At 34.5% G+C, this 26,152-nt stretch overlaps 1 protein-coding gene across 9 annotated transcripts in view; it reads left to right on the plus strand.

Moving 5' to 3' along the window:
* LOC110109967 (protein STICHEL-like) overlaps positions 1-26,152 on the plus strand; it is a 50,334-nt gene that overhangs the window by 2,429 nt on the left and 21,753 nt on the right. For 4 of the 9 annotated variants that reach the window (XM_028700187.1, XM_028700186.1, XM_028700188.1 and 1 more), the window contains 6 exons: positions 7,967-10,066; positions 10,645-10,864; positions 14,147-14,689; positions 18,926-19,733; positions 20,764-20,833; positions 20,923-21,111. In XM_028700187.1, the coding sequence (XP_028556020.1) occupies positions 8,105-10,066; positions 10,645-10,864; positions 14,147-14,689; positions 18,926-19,733; positions 20,764-20,833; positions 20,923-21,018 (3,699 nt within the window). In that variant the 5' untranslated portion in view covers positions 7,967-8,104 and the 3' untranslated portion in view covers positions 21,019-21,111. Of the gene's footprint in view, positions 1-7,966; positions 10,067-10,644; positions 10,865-14,146; positions 14,690-18,925; positions 19,734-20,648; positions 20,834-20,922; positions 21,112-26,152 lie in introns of those variants that run through there. The other 5 variants (XM_020841213.2, XM_028700191.1, XM_020841211.2 and 2 more) reach the window with 5 other exon arrangements.

Consider the following 26,152-nt stretch of genomic DNA (forward strand, 5'->3'; position numbering starts at 1 on the left):
CACATTCGTTAGTTAGATCCTATTGCAAGTTTTGCACTTCAATTTTGTTAGAGGGTTTCAAATAGGAGGGGGGGGGAGGATTTTGATTCTTAGGTGTAATATGATGAAAATTAATTTCTATAATTAGTATTAATTAAGTAAAAAAAGATGTTCATCAAATTAATATTATTTATGATATAATTTGATTAAATATAAATTCTTATATTTAATTAGATTTATAAATTATAAATGATATAATTAGTGTAATTATAATTGCTAATAAATTTTTAATTAAAATATTAATATTTAATTAAATAAATCATATATAGATATATTATTCTATAAAATTAAATCAACATTAATGATTGATATTAGTAAATAAAGAAATTGATATTTATTATTTAATTTGACTAAATTGAAATTGTTAATTAATTATCTTAGTAAAATTGAGATATTTTTTCATGCTAATTATGATTTAACTAATCTAATTAATATTGATATAGGCAGATTAATATACTAAAATATCAAAATCATACAAATTCTTAGATCCTTAAATAATTTGCCAAATAATTTGTGTAGATTTAATAATATTTAATACTTATCTCATCAAATAATTTTTAGGATTTAATTCACACAGGATTTACTAAATCCATATTTACTGAATTTACTAAGTCCTACTTAAGTGAAATCATATTTGCAGCCAACTACCCTAATGTAACTGTCTAACTGACATCCATCTCTTCTATAAAGGGATGCCATAGTAAATGGAAGGGAGGAGGAACTTAGAGGATTATAGAGTGACTAAGAGAGAGATGACTCAAGGAAGTGGGAGAACTTCTACTTCTTCCTTGCTTGGTAATTGCCTAGTTTACCCCAATTCGCTTGTTTAGCATGTCGGTTGGATCTCCATTCTCCATTCGGTGTTTAACAGGTGGGGTGGGACTATTCTTGATTTTCTTTTTCAAACTTCTTTTTGTTTTAATTTCCACAATAAATTTTGGCTTTGGCAAATCTGCAAGCTTAAGTAGTTTTATATTGCATTGGCGGCTTAGTTGTATTTATATCTTAAAGGCATTTTTTTTGTAATTTAAAGAACATATATTTTTGGATTTTGTTTGTGCTATAAGATTGTTGGTTTCAGTAGATCTAAAAGTTTTCGTTGAAACACTTCACTTAGATGAAAATATGAAGATGTGTGGTGTGTTCTCTTGTGGCTTCCTTCTATTGTATTTCCTTCAGCGGTCTAGCCATCTAGGAGTGGTGCCTTCTTGGATTACAATTGTGTCGGTGATTGACTTCCTTTAACTGCATTGTATTGTATCTTATATTGGTTTCTTCCATTGCTATTTTTTCCCTTAAACATGTACTGTAGCTGTGTTCTGCTATTAGTTTTTTTTTTGGCATTATGTTATTTACATGGTAAATTGCTGGTAAGGTCTGAAATTGAATTTTTTTGCCAAACCAAGATTTAAAACTTCTTGTTCTTAGGGGAATTCAAGTGTGTTGAATTTATACTTGTAGGATGTTCTTTGAGGATTCTTAGAAGTTATTTATTTTGGATTATAAACAAGACCCTTTGGGCATATAAAAATTATCAAACATCAGATAGTGAAATAAAAATTCAATTTACTTTTCAATTCTCGTTTGTGCGCTTGCGTGTATACTCTTCCGAGTTCTTTGTAAGCCTTGACAACAACTTTCGTGGGATGAATTTCTTTGTATCAACTTGTGATTTCTCACTTGGTGATTTTTTCTAAATTGTTTAGTGTTGGATTAACTTGTATGATTGAGATATTGCCAAGTTTGATGTGTCATATTTTTCTTGGTGTGAATTTTGATTATTGCATAATTTATATTCTTTCTCAAATTTCTTATGAAATTTCAGATTTCAAGTGTCTTTTATATTATCAACTTGTTGTTTTCAAGTTTTTTTAAAGTGGGACAAAGGCTTGATGTTGTTGTTGTTGTTTTCAAGTTTTTTAATGATTGAAGACTTTTCTTTGAGAATGCAATTCTATTAAGTGTGGCAATTTCTTGGTCCTATGTTAACATGATTCATTTTATAGATTCTTATGATCGAAGCCTTAAACCTCATTATATGTATGAATTCAGGACTCGGATATTGGACGAGCTGAATGCCGATATAGAAATTATTGAGGAGATCAAGAGAACTTGATCACAAACTGGCACAATGGTTGGTCTAATATTAAAAGTAGGAACTTGATCAACACTCTAATGAAAAATCTCTATAACACTCTCCTTTTGAAGTATGATGAAGGTTTTGATCAGGTGACGAATGCAGAGTACATTTTCAAACTAATTGATGAAGTTATAAAGTATATTGGATATGATATAACTATACAAGTTGTCACTGACAATGCAGTGATTATATGATGGATGGAAATAAATTAATGGAAAAGAGAAAGCATCTTTATTGGACTTTCTGCCACTCATCGTATTGATTTAATTATTGAAAAACTTAGAGATATGCCTTAGCATATGATTGCTTTGACTAATGGCTAGAATATTAGAAAGTTCATTTATAATCATAGTTTGGTTTTAGCCTTGATGAGGAAGTTCACTAGAAAGAACTCATAGGACCCAAAACTACCAGATTTTCTACAATGTACTTATCTTTACAAAGCATCCTATAAGCAAGTAAACCTTTTATGGTTATTATGCTTGGGCTAAAAAACTTGAAGGTAAAGAAGCGAGGAAAATTATCTTGCGATTTTGGTAAGTATAATTTATGCTATTACTGTAAAACCCCTCCAAAGCTGATTTTTTTGAGTGCAGTTAGTCCGTACGATCTGGCCTTAGTCCCGGACGAACTGAAGAAATTGTGAAGAAATCTGTCAATTTCGTGTGTACGAACCTGGAAGGGTCGAGACGATCCGTCTGGACGAAATTTGTCCAGAGAGCAAGTCGTCCGGACGTTATTTAATTTCATCTGGACGAAATTCTGCCCAAGGGCAAATCGTCCCGGGACGAATTTTGGATCGTCCGGGACGATCTGTGTTAAGAAATATCCGATAGAGATATTTTGAAGAGAGAGAAAGAGAAATCAGGAGAGAGAAAGAGAAGGAAGAGAAGGAAAAGCTTGGTTTACGAGTGGCCTAACGGCTCCTGCTGTATGCTATGAATCAAGTTTGTTGTTTGTTTACGATAAGCCAGCGCCCAATAGAGCCTAGCCCGGACGGACCAAAATGGTCTAGCGAAGCCGGTCCCCGCTTGGTGTAAGTACTTCTCGAACTTGATTGAAAGCAGCACAGCTTTTCAGGAGAGAATCATTTAAAATCTCTCTTTCTTTTCTTTATCGACTAAAGATTCATGGTATACTTTTTCTACACACATTTTTATTGATTGTTTTGGTGTTCAGTCGAGCCTTCATCGATCGGAACAACAAAAGAAACTTTGAGGGAGCTACGCTATACATAATACTAAGGGACCCAGGCTCTGCCCGAATGATACGATCAGCAACTTCTAGTACCCAAGCTGATTCTGCTCAACTTCAGAGGACTCTTCCTCTACCTTGTCTGCCCATCCTGCCGCCACGATACGGCGTAGGAGGTACTGACGTCGGCAGTCGGAATTCAGGTGCTACCTTTGGAAGCTGAACCTGGGGCTTACGAGGTCCATCCTCACCCTGTTGGCGGGGAAGGTAATGCCCTGCATCCTCGTACAAGCCGATTTCATACACTGCAAACGGTTGGGTATCACCCTGTATACAGTACTCAAACCCGTCACGCTGATATTTCATACATTGATGAAGCGTTGAGGGAATCATCCTGTACTCATGGATCCACGGAAAGAGAGGAACCCACAAAAGCCTACATAGCAGTTCAAGTATCTAGTGAGTAGGGCGTCGTGCCAAGAAAAGCAAAAATCTTTCTCGACTTCTGCTAATTCAACCATTGTTAACCAGTCAGCGCGGGAAATAGCTTTAGCTCTAATCAACCGAAAACTGCACCTATATATTCAGAAGGATCCACTGCGTAAGTCAAACTAGAGCTTTTTTCGCCAAGTTCTATTTAGTCAATTACCAAGGATCCAAGCTCATTGAAAATGGTTAATAAAGCTGGGTCGGCAGTACGATCTTTCAGGTCAAGGAAATTGATGTACAAACCATTTGGTAGCTTCTAAGTTCCTAAAAGATAGTCATGGTATACCCGGTTACCTATAAGTATGAGAATCTCCCATTCATGAGAAAATAAAGCAAATTTCAATTGGAAATTAAGAGTAAATCAAAGATTGTACTTGTTAAGTAAGACTACTGTATTGTATTGCATGCGTACAGAACTGTTCTTATGATTTCTTGATGGATTTACTGTTTTATTGAGATCGATTGATTCCTTGATATAGAATTGATTTATCGATATTGAATGGATTTAACGGATTTACGGGTTTACTGTTACTATACGATTTTATTGATATGGCATACGGTACATGTCACTGAACATTGATACTGATACTGATATGGATATGGATGCCTGGGGCGTCACAATTACAACTACGAAGCCTTTGTTCATGTTTTAAGAATGATTGATGCAGAGAAAAAGCCAGCTATGAATGTCATTTATAATGTAATGAATGTGAAAAATGAGTTAATAACAAAAGGCTTAAAGGGAGATGATAGTTTTCATAGGTTTTCATAGGCTTTATTATTGGAGTGATGGCTAGAAATGATTATAGAGGGCTAGTTTATGATGTAGATTGTAGAGGCATGTTCTTGAATTGTTGGTGGGTTGGATTGAAATTTCAATATTTTCCGTTTACATTTTACAAATTTTTTTATTCCTTTTACTTTCGTTTCATATACTTATTAATCTATGTAATCATTTTCCACAAACATATATGTAAGCTTTGATTGCTTAGTCATACTCAATTTAATGTTTATTAGACAATTAATATAAACAAATACATATACATGATATAATATTCAACAATTAAAATGAAGCAAAATGAACTAAAATTGCTATAAAACAATTTAATAACCCACTTTACTTCTCTTTTGAGTGTTGGATTTCTTTCAAATTCTAAGCTTTCTTTAATGCAACTTAATCTTTTCCTAAGAACTCTTGTTATCTTCAGTACATTGCCTTAGCTCAACGATTTGAATCCTTTACTCAATAAATCTTCCCTTCCTTCACTATCAAATCAAGACTTATACCAATTGGATTTTTCTCTTTCTCTGACATTAAAGGTAGAAATTCCGAACTCCTCTTCCTTCTTCTTCTTGTTGCTGAGTACCAAAATTTCGACAACCTCAATAGAAAAGCTTTTTCATCTTTCTCCAAATTCTTTTCACACAAATTCCTCCTTCTCTCTCAATTCCTTCTCTTCGTCATGATTGCCACCCCCTCTTGACTCCTTTTGCTCGTTTCGTCTTTCTCACCAACCTTCGCTCGCCTGTTGAATTGAGGGACATGTTTCATCCCTCAACTATTAAAACTAAATCAAATTAAGTTCTAGAAACTAAAATAAGTGTCAAAGTTAACTCCAAAGTTAAATATGAGGGTAGTTTAAGTAGTAAAAGTATCTATGATGCACTAGCACTTTTCCTTAAAGAGCCGTGCAGTGTACGACACTCCTCCGACACGACACGCGTTTGACACTCATCCAACACATATTCGACATGCCAAAAATGTGTCTGATTTAAAAAAAATATTAAATACAAATTAGAAATGTGTGTCTTAAATATTTTATAAATTTTTTAAATATAATTTATTTTATTTAAAATATAAAAATAAATTTCTTATTTTCTATTTACAACACAAAATCAATCACCCGTACTCAATAACCCATTCATTGAATATTCTCATTTTCATTTCTCTTTGGCGGGTCGCGACTTTGGTTTAACAACAATACTCGATGTCATCTCAACATCGACGTAATGTCTTTACAAGATCGACATTTCAAAACCATCTCGACATCAATGTCTAATACTATCTTAACATTGATGCTCAACACTAATAATTTTTACACCCACAACTTGACAACTTATCTTCGTCCGACATCGTTTTAACATTGATGACTGATGTCCTCTCAACATCGATGCCCGATACTTACTGCCTAACATCGATTCCCGACTCTTGACATCATTGTTGTCTCCTCTCTCGATGTCTGATACACGACATCGATGTCTGACTATTAACATCATAATATTAATCATTTTAAGTACAATTTTCAGTTAAATGAATTATTATTTCTAAATTATTTATAATATTATACTTATTCAACTTTTATACACAAATTTTAAAATATAAAAAAATATAATATCGTATTCAACCCTTGTCCGTGTCCTATATTTTCAATAATTGACGTATCTTGTGTCGTGTCGTATCTGTGTCGCCGCGTCCGTGTCTGTGCATCATAGACAAGTATATGTGAGATTACATTAAATATATTGCTTTATGTTATCATTTAATAAATTATAATATATATTTAATCTATTAAATGATATGTGTGAATAATTACTGGAAAAAATATATTTTTTAAAAGCAAAATCTAAATTGTTTTCTAAGTAATTGATAAGCAAACCTGTCTCCGTCTCTTTGTTAATGTCGCACATTGCTCGCTGTCTCCGTCCCTAGATGTCGTAGCGCATCGTGATTGCTCGGCCTCTCGCATCACTTGTGGTCGCTCGCAGCAACATGCATCTTGTGTCTTGCTTGTAGTGTGTCTGATCTCGCTTGCGACCTCTTGCGTCACTTGCGGTCGCCTGCAGCAGCATGACCTTTCACTCACAGAGCATCGAAGCATGATGCTTTGCTTGTAACTGCAGGTCTTCTGCCTCACACAATTTTGTCTCTAGGTCCGTCTCCAGGAATTATGGCGAGAAGGTGAATAATTAGGTTTGAAGTTTTTTTGCTAAAATGCCCGCAAAGAAGCGAATGCTTGTTGCTTCTTCTGTTAATTTAAATGAAAATTTTACCAGAGGGACATAATTGGACAAATTTTAATAGTTGAGGGACTAAATTGGGGCAATGCGAAACTCTGGGACTAAATTGAATATTTATCAATAGTGGGGGACTATTTTGAGCTTTTATTCTTTCTTTAAAATGTATTTGGAGTTTTAGTGGCTCTTACAATTTATTAGAAAATGTTGTTAATAATGTTAATGAAGGGAAAGTTTAAATAATCATTCGGCTATATGTTTGTGCCTCGTTAATTTGATCGTCTGTTTCTGTACTATCTCTTTATTAGACCGAATCACATTATCGGTTCTTTTTGTGCCGATGTTGGCAGCTCTGATTGAACCGATTTTAACTTCATTCACGCTAACGAGTTCATTGTCTCGACTATGTTGATTCCTCATTTGAACTTCTCGCCTACTCCGGCTCAACATCTACTCCACAATCAAGTTGCTGAGGAATGACAATTGGATATACATTGAGGGGAAGTCTTGGTCTGTTGCTACACTAGACCTGCTTTTATCTTAATAACTAGTCATCAAATTTGAAATATTAATTTTCCCGGCTATTTGTTATATGATTACTATCATCTAAATTTTTTATCATTTAAGAATCTCTTCGACAAAAATCTAAGCAGGTGATAAAAATTACCTGTTCCTTCTAGCAGGATCTCATGCTTTCCACCCACCCATCCATCCATCCATCATTTCATTTTGGAATTCCCTTGACCAAACTAATTATTAAGAAAAATGATCTTTTCCTTTTCATTGGAGGACAATCTTTTCATCATCGACTCATGCATCAATCTCGTTGTGTATGTAGTTTAAGGGATAATAAATAATCTATGAATGTAATAATAAATGAGAGCCTCCTTGGTCTTTTTAATTCCTTTGGTTCTTAATATTCTTATTTATGTATATTTTATGTGCTGGTTATAAAAAAGCAAGTGCTTGAGGAGAGTTGATAGTATTGTTGAGTTAAAAAAAAAAAAATTTTCCGTAAAGCCAATGACTCCTGTGCAAACCGTTAGCTAGAACACAGGTGATTTTGTATAATTCTGATTACGTCTTCAGGTGCTACTGTACTGACGTTTGAGTTGTTCAGCTATCAAGCGAAGAAGGAAAATTTACACTGAATATACTTCTTTCCCTCAGAACCTTCTCTTTCGTCATTTTAAAGCCTTCAGTCAGATTCTATGATTTTGGGAGAAAATGGTAGAAAAATGTGTAGCTCCGAGTAAATTACACTTGAGGAAGGAGCTTAGTGTTCTTCAAAAGGCACGCTTTTTACGTGATCCTGAAACATGTTCATCATGGAGATCTCTTAGTTCTAAATCATTTGTTGCTTGTAATTTACGTCATCAGAATGATATAAGAGATGTCTCAGCTACAGAAAATATTTCAAGTGGATTGCTTGAAATACCTCCTACAAGTGAGAAATCCAGAAAAAAAGTGTACCTTTATAATTGGAAAAATCATTCTAATAAATCTAGTGAAAGCGCAATAAAGTTGAATGAGGATGGAAATCGGCTATCTGTTGAGAGCAGTATTGAAGACTGTGTAAACAGTTCTCACAAGGAAGAGATTGTAGGTGATACGTACCTTTTACCTGCTGCAAATATTTCTAATGTTAGAGATGCAGATCTAGGGACTCCAAGGAAATCTAGTACGAGGTTGAAAAAACCAGCTATTTCTAACAAACGAGGTACAAAGCATGCAGTAATTTTGAAGCAGACGGACCTTCCATCTAGTCCCTTGGGAGTTCTTAGCTCAGTTGAACAATCTGATGATACAGGACATTGCAACAATGAAGATGCACAACATGTTGGGCTTGATCTGCTTTGCAAATCTTCACTTTGTTCTCCTTCTGCATCATCATTGTTTTCTGGCTCTGGATGTGCAAACTGGCCCCGGCCTTCCAAAATATTCAGAAATACTAGAAGAGATGGGTCACCTCATTCCTGTACTCCTGCATCAACCAGCTCTTACTACAGGCATGTAAACCGGAAACCCAGTACTACTGGGTCTTTGGGTGGAACAACTGCTTCTTTTGAATGGGATGAATTCGATCCGCTGGACTTACCCGGGCGTCAAGGATGCGGGCTTCCTTGTTATTGGTCAAAGAGAACGAAAGATAGGGGTTGCAGAGGCTGCTATTCTCCATCATTATGTGATGCTACAAGGAAAATGGGAGGTAGAATTTGTTGTAGGAGCCAGAAAATGTACAATGCAAAACGATCAAATGGCCTTGACAAGCCAAAACACCTTCCAAAGTCTTCGCAAGGCCTGCCTTTGTTAAACAATTACTGTGATGATAGATCAAGTGATGAGCTCTCAACAAATTTAGGGGAGCGTGACTTGGAAGCATTAAGCCGGTTGGATGGCAGGAGATGGTCAAACTCTAAGAGCCAAGAGGCATTTGAAGCAGGAGGAACCGGATCAATTGCCTTGGACATTGGAGATAACAAAAGCTTGAGCGTAAAGTATAAGCCAAGGACTTTTGATGAAATAATTGGTCAGAATATTGTTATTCAGTCCCTTACAAATGCTGTCCTGAAGGGAAAAATAGCACCCGCGTATCTCTTCCATGGACCTCATGGAACTGGGAAAACATCTGTGGCAAGGATATTTTCAGCAGCACTAAATTGTGTTGCTACTGAAGGAAAAAAACCTTGTTGCTTGTGTAAGGCATGTACTGTTTCTCATGGAGAAAGCGGGTTCTTTGTGAGAGAAGTAAGTGCCACCAATAAGATGGGTATTGATAAGGTCAGACATCTTTTGAAAAATATGACTATGACTTCTAGATTATTTCAGTACAGAATCTTTATCATTGATGAATGCCACTTGTTGACCTCTAAAATATGGTCATCATTTCTTAGATTTCTTGAAGAGCCAATTTCTTATGTTGTGTTTGTTTTCATAACAATTGATCATGAAAACCTGCCGCGGGCCGTTATCTCTCATTGCCAAAAATACCAGTTCTCCAAGATTAAAGATGCTGATGTAATACGGCGGTTAAGAAAGCTTTCCGCTGCAGAAAATCTTGAGGTAGAAATGGATTCTTTAAATCTGATCACGTTGAATTCTGATGGTTCTCTTCAAGATGCTGAAACAATGTTATATCAAGTGAGTTTACTTGGGAAAAGGATTACTACTTCCCTTGTAAGTGATCTGGTAAGTCTGCTTCAGGATTATGTTTTGCTATTCTTTATTTCTTTTGATTTGCATACCAAAAAACTCTTTTCCTTCCTATTCTCATTACATGATCAAAGTTCCAAACATTCTCATATAACTTGTTTGAAGATGGAAAGCTACATGATTGAGTTGATATGGTCGTTTCAATTTATTAACATATAATCTCTCCTGCACGCTGTCTTAAATTTCAAATCATTGAAGCTTTCTTTTCGAAAAACACATTTGCTATTACCTGCTAAGGTACCGTATTAGTTTGTAACTTTAATATCTCACACTTTATTTTCATGATGTCTTTTATTTATTTTTGATGGATTACAAGATGCTAAAATATTGTGCAGATTAAACTGATTGTCTGAATTTAAACTGAGTGAAGCTGATGCATGCTTGGTGGCAAATTATCAACTAGGATTTCTGTATCTAACATATTGTTGCTATATGATACTTGAAATGCAAATTTGACAAGCATCTCTTAATTTCCTTTATTATTTATGCTAGTTGCACCTTAAGGCCAGACAAATCTAGTCAAGGGATAGCATTTCTTATTGTCTGTATTTCAGGTGGGAGTTGTTTCAGATGAGAAGTTGCTTGATCTTCTCGAGTTGGCTATGTCATCGAAGGCTGAAGAAACAGTAAAAAGGTCTAGAGAACTTATAGATTCTGGTGTTGATCCAATTGTCCTTGTTTCTCAGTTAGCTGGACTTATGATGGATATTATCGCTGGAACTTATCAGTTAGCTCATTCTCAGTATGAAAATGTGGTCCTTGGAGGGAGAAGTTGTAAGCACATCTCTGGTGTTAATGTTCTTTGTTTTGAGTTGATTGTCTTTATTTAAATTTCTTTGGAATGACATGGATGTAAAGTTGCTAATGCCTTATACAGTGCTTGATGCATAACCGTTTTTGTTGTACCGTTTTGATGATTCATTAATTGATTTATCACTGGGAACTAGTCTTTTTGCTTAGACTTCTGGACTAACCTCTGGACTACATAAAATTTGAAGCTCAAATATCCAGAAGAGAAAGGGGACAGTTAAATTTATGTGTTGGCATTACTATTTAAATGAAAACAAATGCTGAGACATTGGATTCAAATTTATTTGTAGATGATAGCAATATCTTGCTAACAAGAATTGATATAACTCAAAAGGAAAGAGGAGGGAGAAAGAGAAATTAGAGTGAGAAGTTTTGTTGTTTCATTATATTGTTGGAAAGTATAAAACTAGTGTAAATGATTTGAATGTGTTAGGCTTACCCTCCTATCCTCTATTTATAGTTTTGGATCGAGGCACGCCACTCTGACACTACTAAAAGTTGGCTACATACAAGTAAAATTATGTAGCTAGGCTTAACAAGTGCTAGCTACAAAATGAAGGTCTAGCTAGGTTGTAATTATAAAAAATACGCAGTGAGCTCATTATAAGTTCCAAGTGAAGGCAAGTTCTCTGCTGACTTCACTTTGATCTTATGAGTAACTTTGGGTTTTAGAAAAAATTTCTTGGTAAGTTGGGCAAGTAGTCTTGTGACTTTGATGCGGTGGCTAAATAGATTTGGATGCCTAGAAATTAGCAATGACTTCCACTTCATTGTTAATTTGACCTCTATAATTGCCAATCATCTCTTAAATTGGTTCATAATGATCGTCAAAATAGATTTGACTAGGCCTCATTAATTTTGGATTTATATTTAATTTCCCAATTTTTTTCTCTTTGAATGAATTCATACAAGAATAACAACAAGAAGCTTTATTCCACTACGTGGGGTCCGCTAGATAAATTTTTTTCTTCATTGTATCCTATTAATTGTCAAATTCTCATTTAAATCTAAAAAGAAAGTCATTTTTAATAATTTTTTACCATGTTTTTTTGGTGTATCTCTACCTTGCTTAACATATGTTGGATCTGATACATCTACCCTCCTAATTGGTGTTGACCACTGACCAGCCCAAGAATGGCCCCACCTCACACAATTTACTCCCAAACAACACAACTGTTTGCTCAAATGATACAATCGCCCGACCATTTCGTTTCTTCAAAACCGAACAAGAATGGCCCGCTCTCATTCGACACTCACGCATGAAACTCCATCTCCCTCTCATCACTCTGTGTTGCACACAGACACAAGAGGTCAAACATCCCCAATTACCTCTCGCTCTTGTCTGTGACAGGCGCAATATCCCTCCACACTCTATTCTTTTGTGCATCTCCCATCTCTGCATCCCTGTACGCGCATGAGACTATCAGCGTGACCACTCTGTGCATGACACTACCCATGTGACCCAACTCCGTGCACGACAATACCCGAGCAACCTTCCTGTGCAACTTACCTATGTGAGGGATATTGGAATACCATCAGGTCCAACAACTTTTCCATACTTTATTTTCTTTAAAGACTCTCTAACTTCGGTTTTACTAATACGCCGATAAAAACAAAAAAAATTATTTTCATTTAGTGTACTAAAGTCACTAAAGTCAATAGTATTTTTACATTCTTCATCAAAATGTTTAGCAAAATATCTCATCCACCTTTGTTGAATATCATCTTCTAAGAAAAATTCTTCATCCTTAATACACTTGACTTGAACTAAATCCTTACTACTCATATCTCTTTGTTTGACTAATTTATACATATATCTTTCTCCCTCCTTAGTATCTAATCTATTATATAAATCATTAAAAGCTAAGCTCTTTGCATCGCAAATAACTTTCTTAGATTCCTTACGAGTCTCTTTACAACTTTCCCAATTATTAGAATTTTCACATCTAAACCAATATTTATAACAAATCTTCATATTTTTATCTTTTCTTGCACATTTGGATTCTAACACTAGCTATTTTTACTATTAGGAGCTTTTCCCTTCAAAAATCTAAGCACATCTTTTGCAATATTCTTAATATTACTAGCCACTTTTTCCCACATAACATTAGCATCCTCATTTACAGACAAAATCTCGAGATCTAAAATCTTACTTTAAAAAATACTTTTATTAATATTCTTTAAATACCCCAATCTAATCCTAGAATATCATTTTACTTTATTTTTTATTTTTTGTTTTTTTATCTTAAAGTACAAAACTAATAATCGATGTTGGGTACATAAATTTTCTCGGAATAACTTTACAATCTTTGAAATCTAAACAATCTAGTTTTCTTATAAGAAAATAATTATTCTGGGTTTTACTATATCCATTTTTATAAGTGATAAGATGTTAATATCTTTTTTTTACAATCTAGTTCTCTTTTTTTTATATCCTAAACTATCAATCACCTTAGCATTCTCTCCAACTCATTTATTTTTCTGAATGCACATATTATTTATCTTCCTATGAATCATAATATCTATTAATTTCATTAATTTTCTTGTAAGGAAGCATATATTCCAAGTTCATATCCTAATTTTAGTTTCATGGACTAGCTTCTTTGCCCTCATCTGTTCTTGATGTGGAAACCCTTGCCCATTTAACATTGCATCCGGCGTCAGTGCAGCAGTCCTTGCACATTTGTCATTGTATTCAGGCCATACATCGCGTCGCTTTCAGGGGATGCCTTAGTATTAACCCAATTTTTTAAATGATTCATGTCATGATTATTTGACAAGTTTTACGTTGGTTGATGACTACCTAACACAACCCTCCATTTTTCTCATCGAGAACTTGAGACGTGATAAAGGCAATGTTCAATTTTGCTCTATTTAGCACATGCAATTTCGTACATTCCGGATTTATGTTTCTACTATGCTGTAACCCATTTTCTATTGATAAAAATATAGAAGCGAGGAATTTTAGGTACAAGTCTTAGTTCCCATCTAATGAAAGCTGAAAGTTCTTTCTAAATTATTTGAAAGCTTTAATTTTTCTTAGGTCCCATCAAACGAAAGGTAGAAGTTCTTTCTAAATTATTCGAAAAGCTTACATTTTCTTAGATTAAAATTATTCATTAAACTCGGACTGGTTATGGCTGGTGGCTTTTTGTTGCGATATCCTGCAATATATTTGTTGTACCTTTTCTACAATGACTTGCATTCTTTAATTAATTTCTTTATTTTCTTGAATATTTTTTTCAGTGACCAAAGACGAATTGAAGAGATTACAGCAGGCCTTGAAAATTCTTTCTGATGCTGAAAGACAGCTAAAACAGTCGAGTGAACAATCCTCATTGCTAACAACTGCATTGCTTCAGCTTGCTTCGGGCAACAATATGGAGTCTACTCAACCTAACACTATTGGGATGCTTGCCAATGAAAAAATTAAGGAGAACATGAAAATATGCTCCTCAGATTGCCATAGGTCCCACAATTTGCTTGCAACTCGGGATTCAAGCTCTGCCTTAGATCCTAGAAAAATGAGTGAAAATTCTACCTCTGATGATTTCCAGAAATCTCTTACAATGCCAAAGGGTCATGATCCAATCTCGAATGATGTCCCAGCTAAAGTTCAATCAACTAAGAGAAGATCATCAAATAAAGCTCACTTAGATTGCAATGCTAATGGAAGCCTTTGTAACTTATCTGAGATTTGGAGAAGTTGTATTGGAAAATGCTTTTCAAAGACATTGAGGCAACTGCTATCATCTCATGGAAAGCTTATTTCAATAACTGAAAATGAAGGTAAACCATAACTTCCATTGTCCATGCTACACATCTTTTTAAATCTGTAATTAACTATTCAGTTAACTGATTTACTTGATTGCTTCTTTGATTTTCTTTAGTTACTGTTCGGAGCAACTTTGTTTTGAAACTCAAATCTGTTTTTTTTTTTCCCCTTTATACTGCTTTAGGTTAAAATTTATGACGGCTTAAAAGATAGTATTTTCTAATTAACTTAAACTACGCTTTCCAAATATCATGCATTCTTTGTTTGACTTAACAAGCTCATTTCCGACAAATGAGTTCTTTATTCAACTAACATGAAGCTTTTTTACTGTCACATGTATCATATAACAATAAACTATGCTCGTATTGACAAAAAAGAAATAGCTAGTACACATAAATTTGTGCAGGTCAGAGCCTTGTATTATAGTTGCACCTATACACCGAAATTATTCAGTATTTCTCTAGAATGAAGCTCTCAATCCATATTGAGGCCTTAAAACAACTCGTGTTTCACTCTATTGTGAGCTCCAAAAATTTGCGTTGAATCTGCTGAAAGAGCTTTATGGTTTTGGGTAAAATTTTTAGAAAGCATATTAGATTGCATATAAAACACTAGCTAGATATTTTGCTTTCAGTATGCGATGACTTTATGATCTGATTTTAGGTCTTCTTTTGATGCAAACCCTTATGGTTAACTACTTCTCCTAGTGATCAGAGAGAACTTTTGATTAAAGCCAATCGTTTGTGCTAAGTGCTTAGTGTATAGTACCTTCAAAATTATTTTAAGATTGAGAAATTTATCATAGTAATCTTAGGGGGGATGATGGGGCAATGATAACGAATCTGATCTATATCCTATGGTTTCGTCATCATGGGTTTTTGTGGACCTTAGTTTCTTTAGTTGGTAGAGGTAGTCGACCTAACATGACCGAATGATCATTAATGCTTGCCATAGATTGCATTGTCCAATGGGATCTTATAGACCCGGGGTGGATGTTTATCTGTTGGGATAAATTGACTTTAGCTAGCAGAGGATTTTGTGTCCTATTAAATGCACTATATGATTCGCCACTTAGGTAATTTGGAGCCATTGGAAAACTTTTTGTCACATTAAACGGAGGCCTTCTGATGACCCGGTTAGGAAAGTTTAGGCATTAGATTTAATTTATGTTAAGAAATGTAGAGGTAGACCTAAAAAGACTTGGTTACAAAATATTAGAAATTATATTTCTTTATTATATTTAAATGAGAATTTGACTTTTAACATGACACAATGGTGAAAAAGGATTAATGTAGCCGACCCCACGTAGTGGGACAAAGGCTTGATGTTGTTGTAGTTGTGGTGGTGGTGGAAAACTTTTGGTCTTTGGTCGTGATCATAATTTAATGGTGTCATTTTGCCGCGAAATCATTCGGTTAGAGGGCTATTATTAAACCATTTAACTGTGGTGCTATTTGACGATAAAATCATTGATTAGATGACATGCATGACATTTTTTCTAGTGAGAGATCATTTGTGAGTCAATATAGTAATACACTAGGCAAGACATTGGTTCTTTGTGAATGGAGGTTATTCTTATATTTGTCTCATTTGACAAATTATTGCAAAGGACGGATGGATTATTTGCTTTATTCTTTTAGGGAATAAGTTTTTTCTAAATTGAGGTTATCCTTAAATTTGTCACCATTAACAAACTATTGTAAACGAATAGATTATTTGCATCATGCTTTGAGGGAGTAAATTTTATTTGAATATTTTTGCTTATTTTATATTTTTTTTTGTATATTTATAATTATATTTAACATTGATAGTTAATAATAGTCCATTCTTTTTATTTTGGCGACGATTTTGGGACCTGACTAATGCATGCCACAAAATCTTTCATGAACTTCAATTATATCTTATCAACTTCAGTCTCTAAATATCGTAGCCACATTTAATTAAATGATCTACGATAATGAATATAATTGACAAAAGTATACCTCACTACTTTTTTCCTGCTCTTTGCAGCTAACGATTTATTGCTGGTAGTTTGCCTTATTTGAAGTAGTCAGCAAAAGGCTATCTCTAATTGTTTTACTCTTATACCATGAAGGCCTCCTATTTTTATTTTGGAGCTTTATTAGATTCGTTGTCACACCCCATTTTGACTTCTCCTTTACAATCAACTTGGAATATAACAGAGAAGGAAAATCTAAATAGACCCCTTCTTACTAACACCCATTCTGACAACTTCTATTAGAATCAGATAAGTAAAAAATAATCTATTTAGACTCTCATAACATATTAAGCTTTATACTTAACAACATGAGTCAGATATACCTCAATTAAACTCATATATAATCAAAATAAATAAAGAGCTTTGCTAGAGAAGTTTTTAAAATTTATTTACATACCCCAAATGTCTTTATACAGCCTCCACTTGAACATCTATGTACATCCAAAATATATGTATACCAAAAAGAGCAGCCACCCTTTTTTGTCTAATAACCTACGGACTCTTTTCCCTTTCCTGTAGTACAATTACTGCTAATGAGCTAGAACTCAATGAAATACATAAGCAATGCATAAGAAATAATAATAATATTGTTAACAATTAGTTTAGAGCACATTGGAATTCCATACTGATCATAAGAAATGCATAACATTACTTTCCATCTTGTTAGTTGTTCCACACCTTTAGACAAGTCATATGATGACTATAAGTTTTTGCCCTTTTAGCTTTCCAATTCAGAGTTGAGTTTGAATTTCCAATTTTTAGAATTGGAATGACTCTCTCATTCAAGATTGGGTCCGAATTTTCAACTTTTAAAATATTGAGTGTAGGCTTACTTCATCAAATACTGTCGTTGCCAGGTCTCAAGTCCTAGATGAGAAAAGTGAAGGGTTATGTTAGGTAATCGATAGCCAGTGTAAAACTTGTCGAATAATCATGACATGAATCTTTTTAAAATTTGTGTTAATGCTAGGGCGTACATTGGAACCGACGCGCTGTATGGACTGAATACAATGACAAGTGTGCAAGGGTCGCTGCACTGACGCCCAAGTGCAGTGTTAAATAGGCAAGGGTTACCACACCAAGGAGGATGTAGGCAAAGAAGCTAGTCCATAAAACTAAAATTATGATAGGAACTTGGAATATATGTTCTCTTACAAGAAAATCTAAACCGATGGACAACTTCAAAGGGAAGCCGTAAGCTCTGTCTTAAACCAAACTATTGGGTAACTTCCAATGGAAGCCGTAAGCCACAAACCAAATACAAACCTATGGGCAACTTCCGAAGGAAGCCGTAAGCCCCGAACCAAACTTAAACCTACAAGCAACTCCTAAGTGGAGTTGTAAGAACTAACCTAAATCAAATTTCCTAAACACTATGATCAATGATTGCTATTATTTGTAGACTCAAACTTATGGTATTCCCGGGATGACGAAATTATGGGATCTTAATCGGGTCTATCTACATCCCCAACAAATGAGACTAAAGCACCTAAAACTATTCATCCTTAATCGAGAATTATGAGAGAAGAGGTTGAAACCCTTGCAATTTTTCTTTGACATGTTAATGAATTATTCATAAATAAATAGAATTTTTAGGACTTTACCCTGAGGATAACAGAGGGACTTTAAGCCTCCCTCTTTCTGTTTAGCTAACTGTCATGAAAAATAGTAGTGCTTGCCTGTCATCTATGAGAACTGCATTTGATTTTCGTGATGTATGTAGATGCTAGAATCACACTAAGTAGATTTCCATCATTATGGGTTTCATCAGCATCATTCCTCAGGTCCTTGAGACGACTCCGGATAGCACCTTACCACTTATGATAAAAAGAAGTCTTATTCTTTGCAAAACAGTATCTCTTGTAATACATCAAGTATCTTTATATAGGCATAAAATACCGTTCTAGCCAAATAAAAATACTTAACAATCGAAATAATTAAAATATTCCCGGCCTAATTACCTATGTATTTTCTCTTTTGAATCTAGACGTGATACTTCCCTGCATCATTCTTTTTATCTGTTTGAAATTCTCTTAATTGAGCTGAAAACAAGACTTTGAGGTCTCCATTTTTATTTTTATTTACTTTGACATACATTGACTGCATATTAGGTGAACTTCTCAGTTCAAGGCCAATTAAAAATCAGAGGTGTTGCTCTCTGTATTCACTTCTTAAAACATGAGCTTATCCATCATGCCATGTTAAAGTTGTTTTTCTGTTGTGCTAAATTTTTACATGCCCCACTTTGCAGGTGCTTTGATTGCTTTCATTGCATTTGCAGATAATAACATAAAATTGAGAGCTGAAAGGTACTTGAGCAGCATCACAAACTCATTGGAGCTAGTCCTGAAGCAGAATGTAGAAGTCACTATGGGTCTTGTTCCTGATAATTGGAAGAGTCTAGAACCTCCACTTGATTCCCTAACCATACAGCATAAGGAGAAATCGGGTTTCTTAGATGATCCGAGGAAGATAATACCTGATGGAATTAAGGGCTTGCGTGATAAATATGGCAGAACTCTTAGCTTTCCTAGGAAAAGTAGAGACGCTTCTGTTGGTTCCTGTCACACTAAGGGAGAGAAATATTGCAGCCTACTGGTTCAAGATGATGGCCTTCCGCTTGAAAAATACTCAGTTTCTGCAGATGGAAATAATGGTTCTTGCACAAAAGAAAAAGGAATGGAGATTGCCATCATCAAAACTCATTCACAGGTTTGCAATGAGGAAAGACTAGAGGATGCACGGCTTCAAGCTGCTGAAAAGGTTGCATCTGGATTGCCAAATCTGTCAAAAACTAAAAAGAATCAAACCATTCCTCAAAATATTGGAAGCAGTCAGCTTTATTGTGATCCGTTGTTAGCAAATGATAAACCATCTAGACACTGGGATGATGAGCCAATTCATGAAATCAAAGGTCCAGAAATAAATGATCTTCTAGTCTTACACAAGACAGAAAATGGTGACGATAAGAATCGGTGTGCTATTTCACCAAGCATACTGCATAGTAACAGCTTTTCAAACAATTTTGACAAACAAAACTCGTTAGTTCTTATTCCTGTGTGAGGATTTTATTCATTCATTGATTTGCCTGATTCTATATTGTGCTTTGCTATGCTTTTCCTATCAGAAATTTTATTTGATTACTAACTTTGAACAAACAAAATTAACATTTCTACGTTAAAGCTTCTATGTTGATATTTTCCCTAATAGATATGAGTTTCTAGTATTACTTGTTACAAGCCAAGTAAGCAGAGGGATACTCAGCAACTTGTGATTTTTATCCATTCAGCTGAGACCTTTTATTGGTTACTACCCCTCCAAAAAGTATATGGGCATTGCAATTGGCAGCATGTATATAGTAATTTAGTTTCACTTGTAGAAATATTGTAATTGTAGTGTGACTTGTATATTGAAGAATGAATTGAAACCTCTATAGAAATCTTCATTTCTCTATCTTGTTTCCCAACATCACTTCCCCCTTCTATATTCATATTTTCATTTATGTATTATCATACCCCAATTAAACCCTTTGTTTTCAGTAATTTGAATGCACAATATCTGCGGTCAAATGGAAAGTAGAAAGCGCAATATGATAACGGATGGTGGTGGCACATCATCATTAATGATAACAGAACCTGACACTTCGATTTTGTTTGGGATGACTTTCTTACTGCTTCTTGAAGCGGCTTTCTAGTACAAGAATTAAAATTTTTGTACTAAAAAGTCGCTTCAAGAAGCAGTAATAAAGTCGTCCCAAATGAAACCTTATTTTCACCTGCGATGCTTGTTATGTACAAGGGTAGGAAGAGGAGATGACCCAAGTTAGTAATGTTTCTCAAAATATTTGAAAACTAAAACTAAAAGTTAGTTTTGGCATAATTATAGAGGCAAAGTAGAAATCTAACCTTTGACATATTGGGTGTAGGTGATGCATGAAACTTTTTGTTTTGAAATATTCATCTAATATTCTTCAGGTGATAATGAGGCTCTATCTGGAAATTTTATGGAGAGTACTTCCAATAGTTCAGTTAGAGGATGTTCCTCAGTCTCGGTCCAATATGAACTTAACTAGTTCACTATATTGTACAGGGAATATGAATCGGGACCGGGTTGTAATGGGCTCTTCTGTTGGAAATCCAACAGGCCACACGGAAGACAGGTAGAGTTATCTATTTGATCTCCGTTTATGAGATGAATTGTGAAGAAGATTTCTTCAAACTTGTTATGAACTTTTTTGGTTGGGTCCAGGTGAAGCAAGGAACCCATCTCAGCTCCTTCAAGACCCACCACATGTTTGGTAAGCGGGTAAAGTCAAAGACAGGAGGAAACAGATCAATGAGATAACTTCATGAGCTGGAATCTTCGGTCTTATTCTGTGCATTGTTTTTATCACAATCCTGCAAATCTCACTCGATCCATCTCTTCTGAAGATTAAAGGTAACATTATTGCTCCTAGTCTGCTGACTGATTTTTATGTTTTGGACTTTTTTCATATAAATAGGAATAATTAATCAAGGTTCGTGTATGGCACCATTAAATGTTTGCAAAGGACTTAAAGTTGGACATCCAAATCTGTGTATCATCTAAGGTTCATAATTGAATTGTTTATAACAAATTTGTGAAATTCTTATGTTATACTCTAGGGATTGTTGAGTTAATTATTGCATTGTAAGGGTTCAAGGTGGTTGCGTTGCATGGATTGAACTTTTTTTTAATTATTCTACTTGGATTATTTTCCGTAGGTTTTACATATATAGGGTTTGTAGCATAATTCTTCAGCACAACTGATTCTTGTGGGCTCCAAAAATTTGAGTTTTTAGGTGCTGACCTCTTTGCATATATTCGGAGAGAGTTTTAATGGATGATATATTTTGGAAAAATTTTTGGAAGATTAATTAGATTAGAGATAAGACACTATTTAGAGATTTCTTCCTCTTAGCAAAGACATGGTTTCCTATAAACACGAGCCCCTATAATTAATTATCCCTCTCGATAACGAGAAAATACTTTTTTGATTAAGTCTAGTAGTTAAACAGATACTTAGTATCCAACATATAGTAGCAGTGGATTCATATGTTTAAAATTTAACATTTAAAATAAAAAATTCACACTTTTCCCTTAAAGTGGATGGTGGGGGAAAGATGATTGACTAGATCAAGATCCCGTGGTTTCGTCGTCCTAGGTCATCATGTTCCCTAGTTTACTTAGAGGAGATAGTCAATCTAACCTGGTCGAATAATACTTATTGGCAGCCATGGGTTACTTTGTACAATAGTACCTTTTAGACTTGGGGTTAGTGTTTGTCTAAGTGACGAATTCAAGTTAACCTTAGCTAACAAAGAGATTGTGACCTATCGAGCATACTCTATAATTTATTACTCAATGGCAACTAGCATTGGGGAACATACAGGCTTTTTGCTATGATCGTAATATAGTGGAGTCATTCAACCAAGCCATTAGTGTGGGCTCCGAAAATTTGTGCCCCGACCTCTCCGCGGCCCTTTCTTTTTATTTGTCCGGGAGAAGAGTTTTAAAGAGTTTATGTTCCAGGGTAAATTTTCAGAAGGAAGATCAAATTTTAGATAAGATAATATCCAGAAATTTCACCCTCATTTTGCGAGGATTTTATGATATGAGTTTTGGTTTTCTATAGGCGCAAGCCCTTATAGTTAATTACCCTTTTCTGGCTAGTCGTTGAACATATACGTAGTATCCAACACGAAATAGCAGTAAAATTAGATATTAAAAATTGAAATTTATCACCACACACTTAAAGTGGATGGTGAGGGTAATGATGATGAACCCAATCAAGATTTTATGGTTCCGTCATTTCGGACCATCATGCTCCCTAGGCTACTTAGTTAGAGGAGGTAGTCGACCCAACTTGACCAAATGATCCTTGTTAGTAGCCATGGGTTGCTTCGTCCAAAAGTACCTTATAGACTTAGAATGAATATTTACCCAAGTGGACATATGTGAGTCCACTTTAGCTAACAAAGGGCTCTGTGTCCTATCAATTATATCTTATTAATTCATTACTCATGGATTTAAATCTATTGAGAAACATATGTGTTCTGGCCATAACCACAATTTAGTGGTACCATTTGGTGACAAAATCATCCGATTAGAGGGTTCCGACCATTTAACTGTGGTGTCATTTGGCTGTGAAACCATCAATTTGACGATAGATGTAATGTCTTTACTGGCAAAAGATGGATTGAAAATGAATCATAATAATATTCTCGACTAGAAATTCACTCTTTGTCAGCTAAAGTGATTTTGAAATTTATCCACTTTGATAAACATTTGTAGAGGGTGGATGAATTTTTGTTTTAAGTTTAGGTGATTATATTTCATTTCAAAATTTAAATTTTGATTATTCGTATGTTTTGGATTTTTTTATTGAAATCAAAACTCCTAATGATTAATTTTGATATTTGAGAGTATTTTAAAAGTTAGGGATCCTTCGATTGAGATTACCATCATCGGGGAGACGTTGTAGTCATTTGAAAATGTTTGTATTTATAGAAATTTGGAGGCATTTGAAACTGTAGAATTCCTTTTGGTTGAGATAAATATTCAACATGGCCATTATCTGGGTTTAAAGTTCTAGTTATTTGAACCTTGTTTGAAAGAACTGGTCCAATCAATTCAAATATGAACCGGCCAGACTATGCATTTACCCCGCACGAACATAGGTTGAATGAATCGGTGAGCGGGCAAAATCGGTGGGGCCAAACGTGTGCTTGAACCTTCCTGACGGGGTCGATTCGTGATTATGTATAGATATTCACATACGGGAGTGAAAACTAAAGACTCGTGATAAATAATTTGGCTTTGCTCACTCCGTAAGAGAAAAAACACTTGAGAAGCTTTGTGTCGAAAAGGAAATGTGTTGAGAGGAAGAAGGAGAACAAACATATGTTTTCCAATTTTATTCATTTTTGTGCAAATTTCTTCCATTATTTAATCTTACTGTTAACCTTTTTTTTCCTCAGACCTAGGTCAAAGAGTTGACATAGTCAAATTGGATCAGGCTTAGACCCGAAGACCCTTGCCAAGGGGTTCAGGGAGTCAAGCCAAGTCTGCTGAGCCCAGACCCAAGTTCTGGGTCAACCTGGTTGACCAGGTCAACCAGGGTTGACCCAAATTGACCATAATTCCCTTATACTTGATTTCAAATATACTCAGAGTCTTCTTGGCTCTATCTCTCCCCTCCACTGGACTCAGTGGGTCAGACCCAACCCATTGGGCCTAGACTTGTGCCTTGGGTCAACCTGGTTGACCATGTCAATCCAGGTTGACCCATTAGACCCTTTTGAGTCCAAATCAAATTCAAATCAATTAAAACATATTCTTGGCTCGACCCCCATCCTCCTTGACCTAATTGACTGGGTTGACCAAGTTATACCTTGACTTGGTCAAACCAAGCCATAATTAGGTCAATTAGGCCCATTAAAGCCAAATTAAACCCATTTAATGCTTGGATCTCATTCTAAACGATTCCAAATTCAAAACCACGGCTTATTCTTATATTTTTCCCTCCTATTAGGCTGGGGATTCGATCCAAGCTGTTGATCTTGGCTCAAAGCCTTTGAATACTCTTTTTAGGGTTCCAAATAGGGGATCTTGCAAATTACTCTCCCTAGAGCCTCTTAACCCTAGATTTTCCGTGTGAGAGCTCTAGAGACTCCCTTCTTCCTTCCCCAAGTCAAACCCGACCACCTTAAGCCGGCGCGGTGAGTTCTTCGGAGACCCGAGAGCAAGGACGTCCCAAGGCGAATTCCGTTCAATCTAAGGCGTATCGAGGCTCGGTTTCAACTAGAGATTTGTGCGAGGACAATCTACAAGTGCAACCATACCAAGATCGCGAAGATCCAACGATGAAAACTCCTTAAAACCCTTAGAAAATAGCACATCACTTTGGGTTAAATAGTTTTCTAAAAAGCCGCTTTTTCTCCAAAAGACTTATTCCCCACGATTTCTATTCATCTTCTTGGCATATGTTTAAAATTTCATGAAGATCCATCGTCTGGATCGAGAGAACGAGGCATTTTTTTTGTTTCTAGGGTTTCAGATCGCATGGGTTTGAGCTATAAGTGATTCAAACCCGGATTTCGTTGTTCCGCGCATTTGTTCGGCCGCGGATGCCTTCGGTTGAATTGAGATCCCGTCCAACTCAATCTTGATCATTATTCCAACAACACGCGAGATCGAACGGCGGATACCCTATGCTGACTCGTTTAAGTAAAAACGTGTGGGGCCCGCCAAGACGGCACAATCATCGCCATTGATTGGCCCTCCGCCGCGCGTTTTGAACGCTCCAATCCAGCCCTGCAACGTGGCCCCGTCGCCGGTTTTAGTTTAATTAAATATTGTAATTATTTTTAAACCTATTTTAAACTCAGATTCCTTCTAAAATTAATTTAAAAATATTTTAAAACCCAAAAAATACGTATAATATATCGTTTCGATCGTATTTTCATCATCTATGATTTAAAATTGATTTTAATTAAAAATAATATATATTTTTTGAGATATTAAAAAAAAAGTAACATTATTATTTTAATAATAATAATAATAATAGATTATTATTATTATTTTAATTATTTTTATCATAATATTTTAATTATGTTTTATTGTTATTATTAATATTATTATTATTACTACTATTATTTAAATTAATCCTATTTTAAATTTATTTTATTATTATTTTTTATTTACTTTTTATTATTATCATATTATTATTATTATATATATTATTATTTATTAGTGTTATTTTAAAACTATTTTATTATCATTATTATTATTAGTATTATTTTAAAAATATTATTATTATGATTATTTTAATAAATAACATTGAATTCAATAAATTTATAGTTTAACTTAATTTTATTATAATAATATTATTAATTATTAATTGTGTTTAAAATTATTTTAAAATAGTTTTTATTTGTAAATTTAAAAAATCCATAACTATTTGATTTTAAATCGGATTTCGGTATGCGATATCTTCGTTTTTTAGAAAAATTATGTAACTTTCATTTTTAAAAATTATTTTAGTAATTAATAGTTTATTTTTTCAGGATTATTTTTGTGATATTTGAATTTTTCTATTATTGAACTATTATTTAAATAATTAATATAGTAATTATTTTTAAACTAAAAATTATTTTCAAACCCTTTTGAAACCTCGTTCGGGTGATCAGTGGATTTGCCCATATATTTATTTATTATAAAATTGATTTACTTTTAATTACACTATTTTTTCCAAAATTTTTATATTTATATGTATTTTAAATTATTTTAAAATTATCCCTAAATTTGGGAAATCCATTTCACAAAATTTTAAACTTAGGTTATGCATATGAAGAGCAATCATGGGGGAGTGAATTAGTGAATGATTGAGTCCCAATCATTCACTAATCACATCGTTAAGCGCGCTTACTTTTCTTTTATCATCTCATGCATGTGTAGG

This window comes from Dendrobium catenatum, unplaced genomic scaffold, assembly GCF_001605985.2.
Source record: "Dendrobium catenatum unplaced genomic scaffold, ASM160598v2 fragScaff_scaffold_1468, whole genome shotgun sequence".
NCBI classification, from domain to species: domain Eukaryota; kingdom Viridiplantae; phylum Streptophyta; class Magnoliopsida; order Asparagales; family Orchidaceae; genus Dendrobium; species Dendrobium catenatum.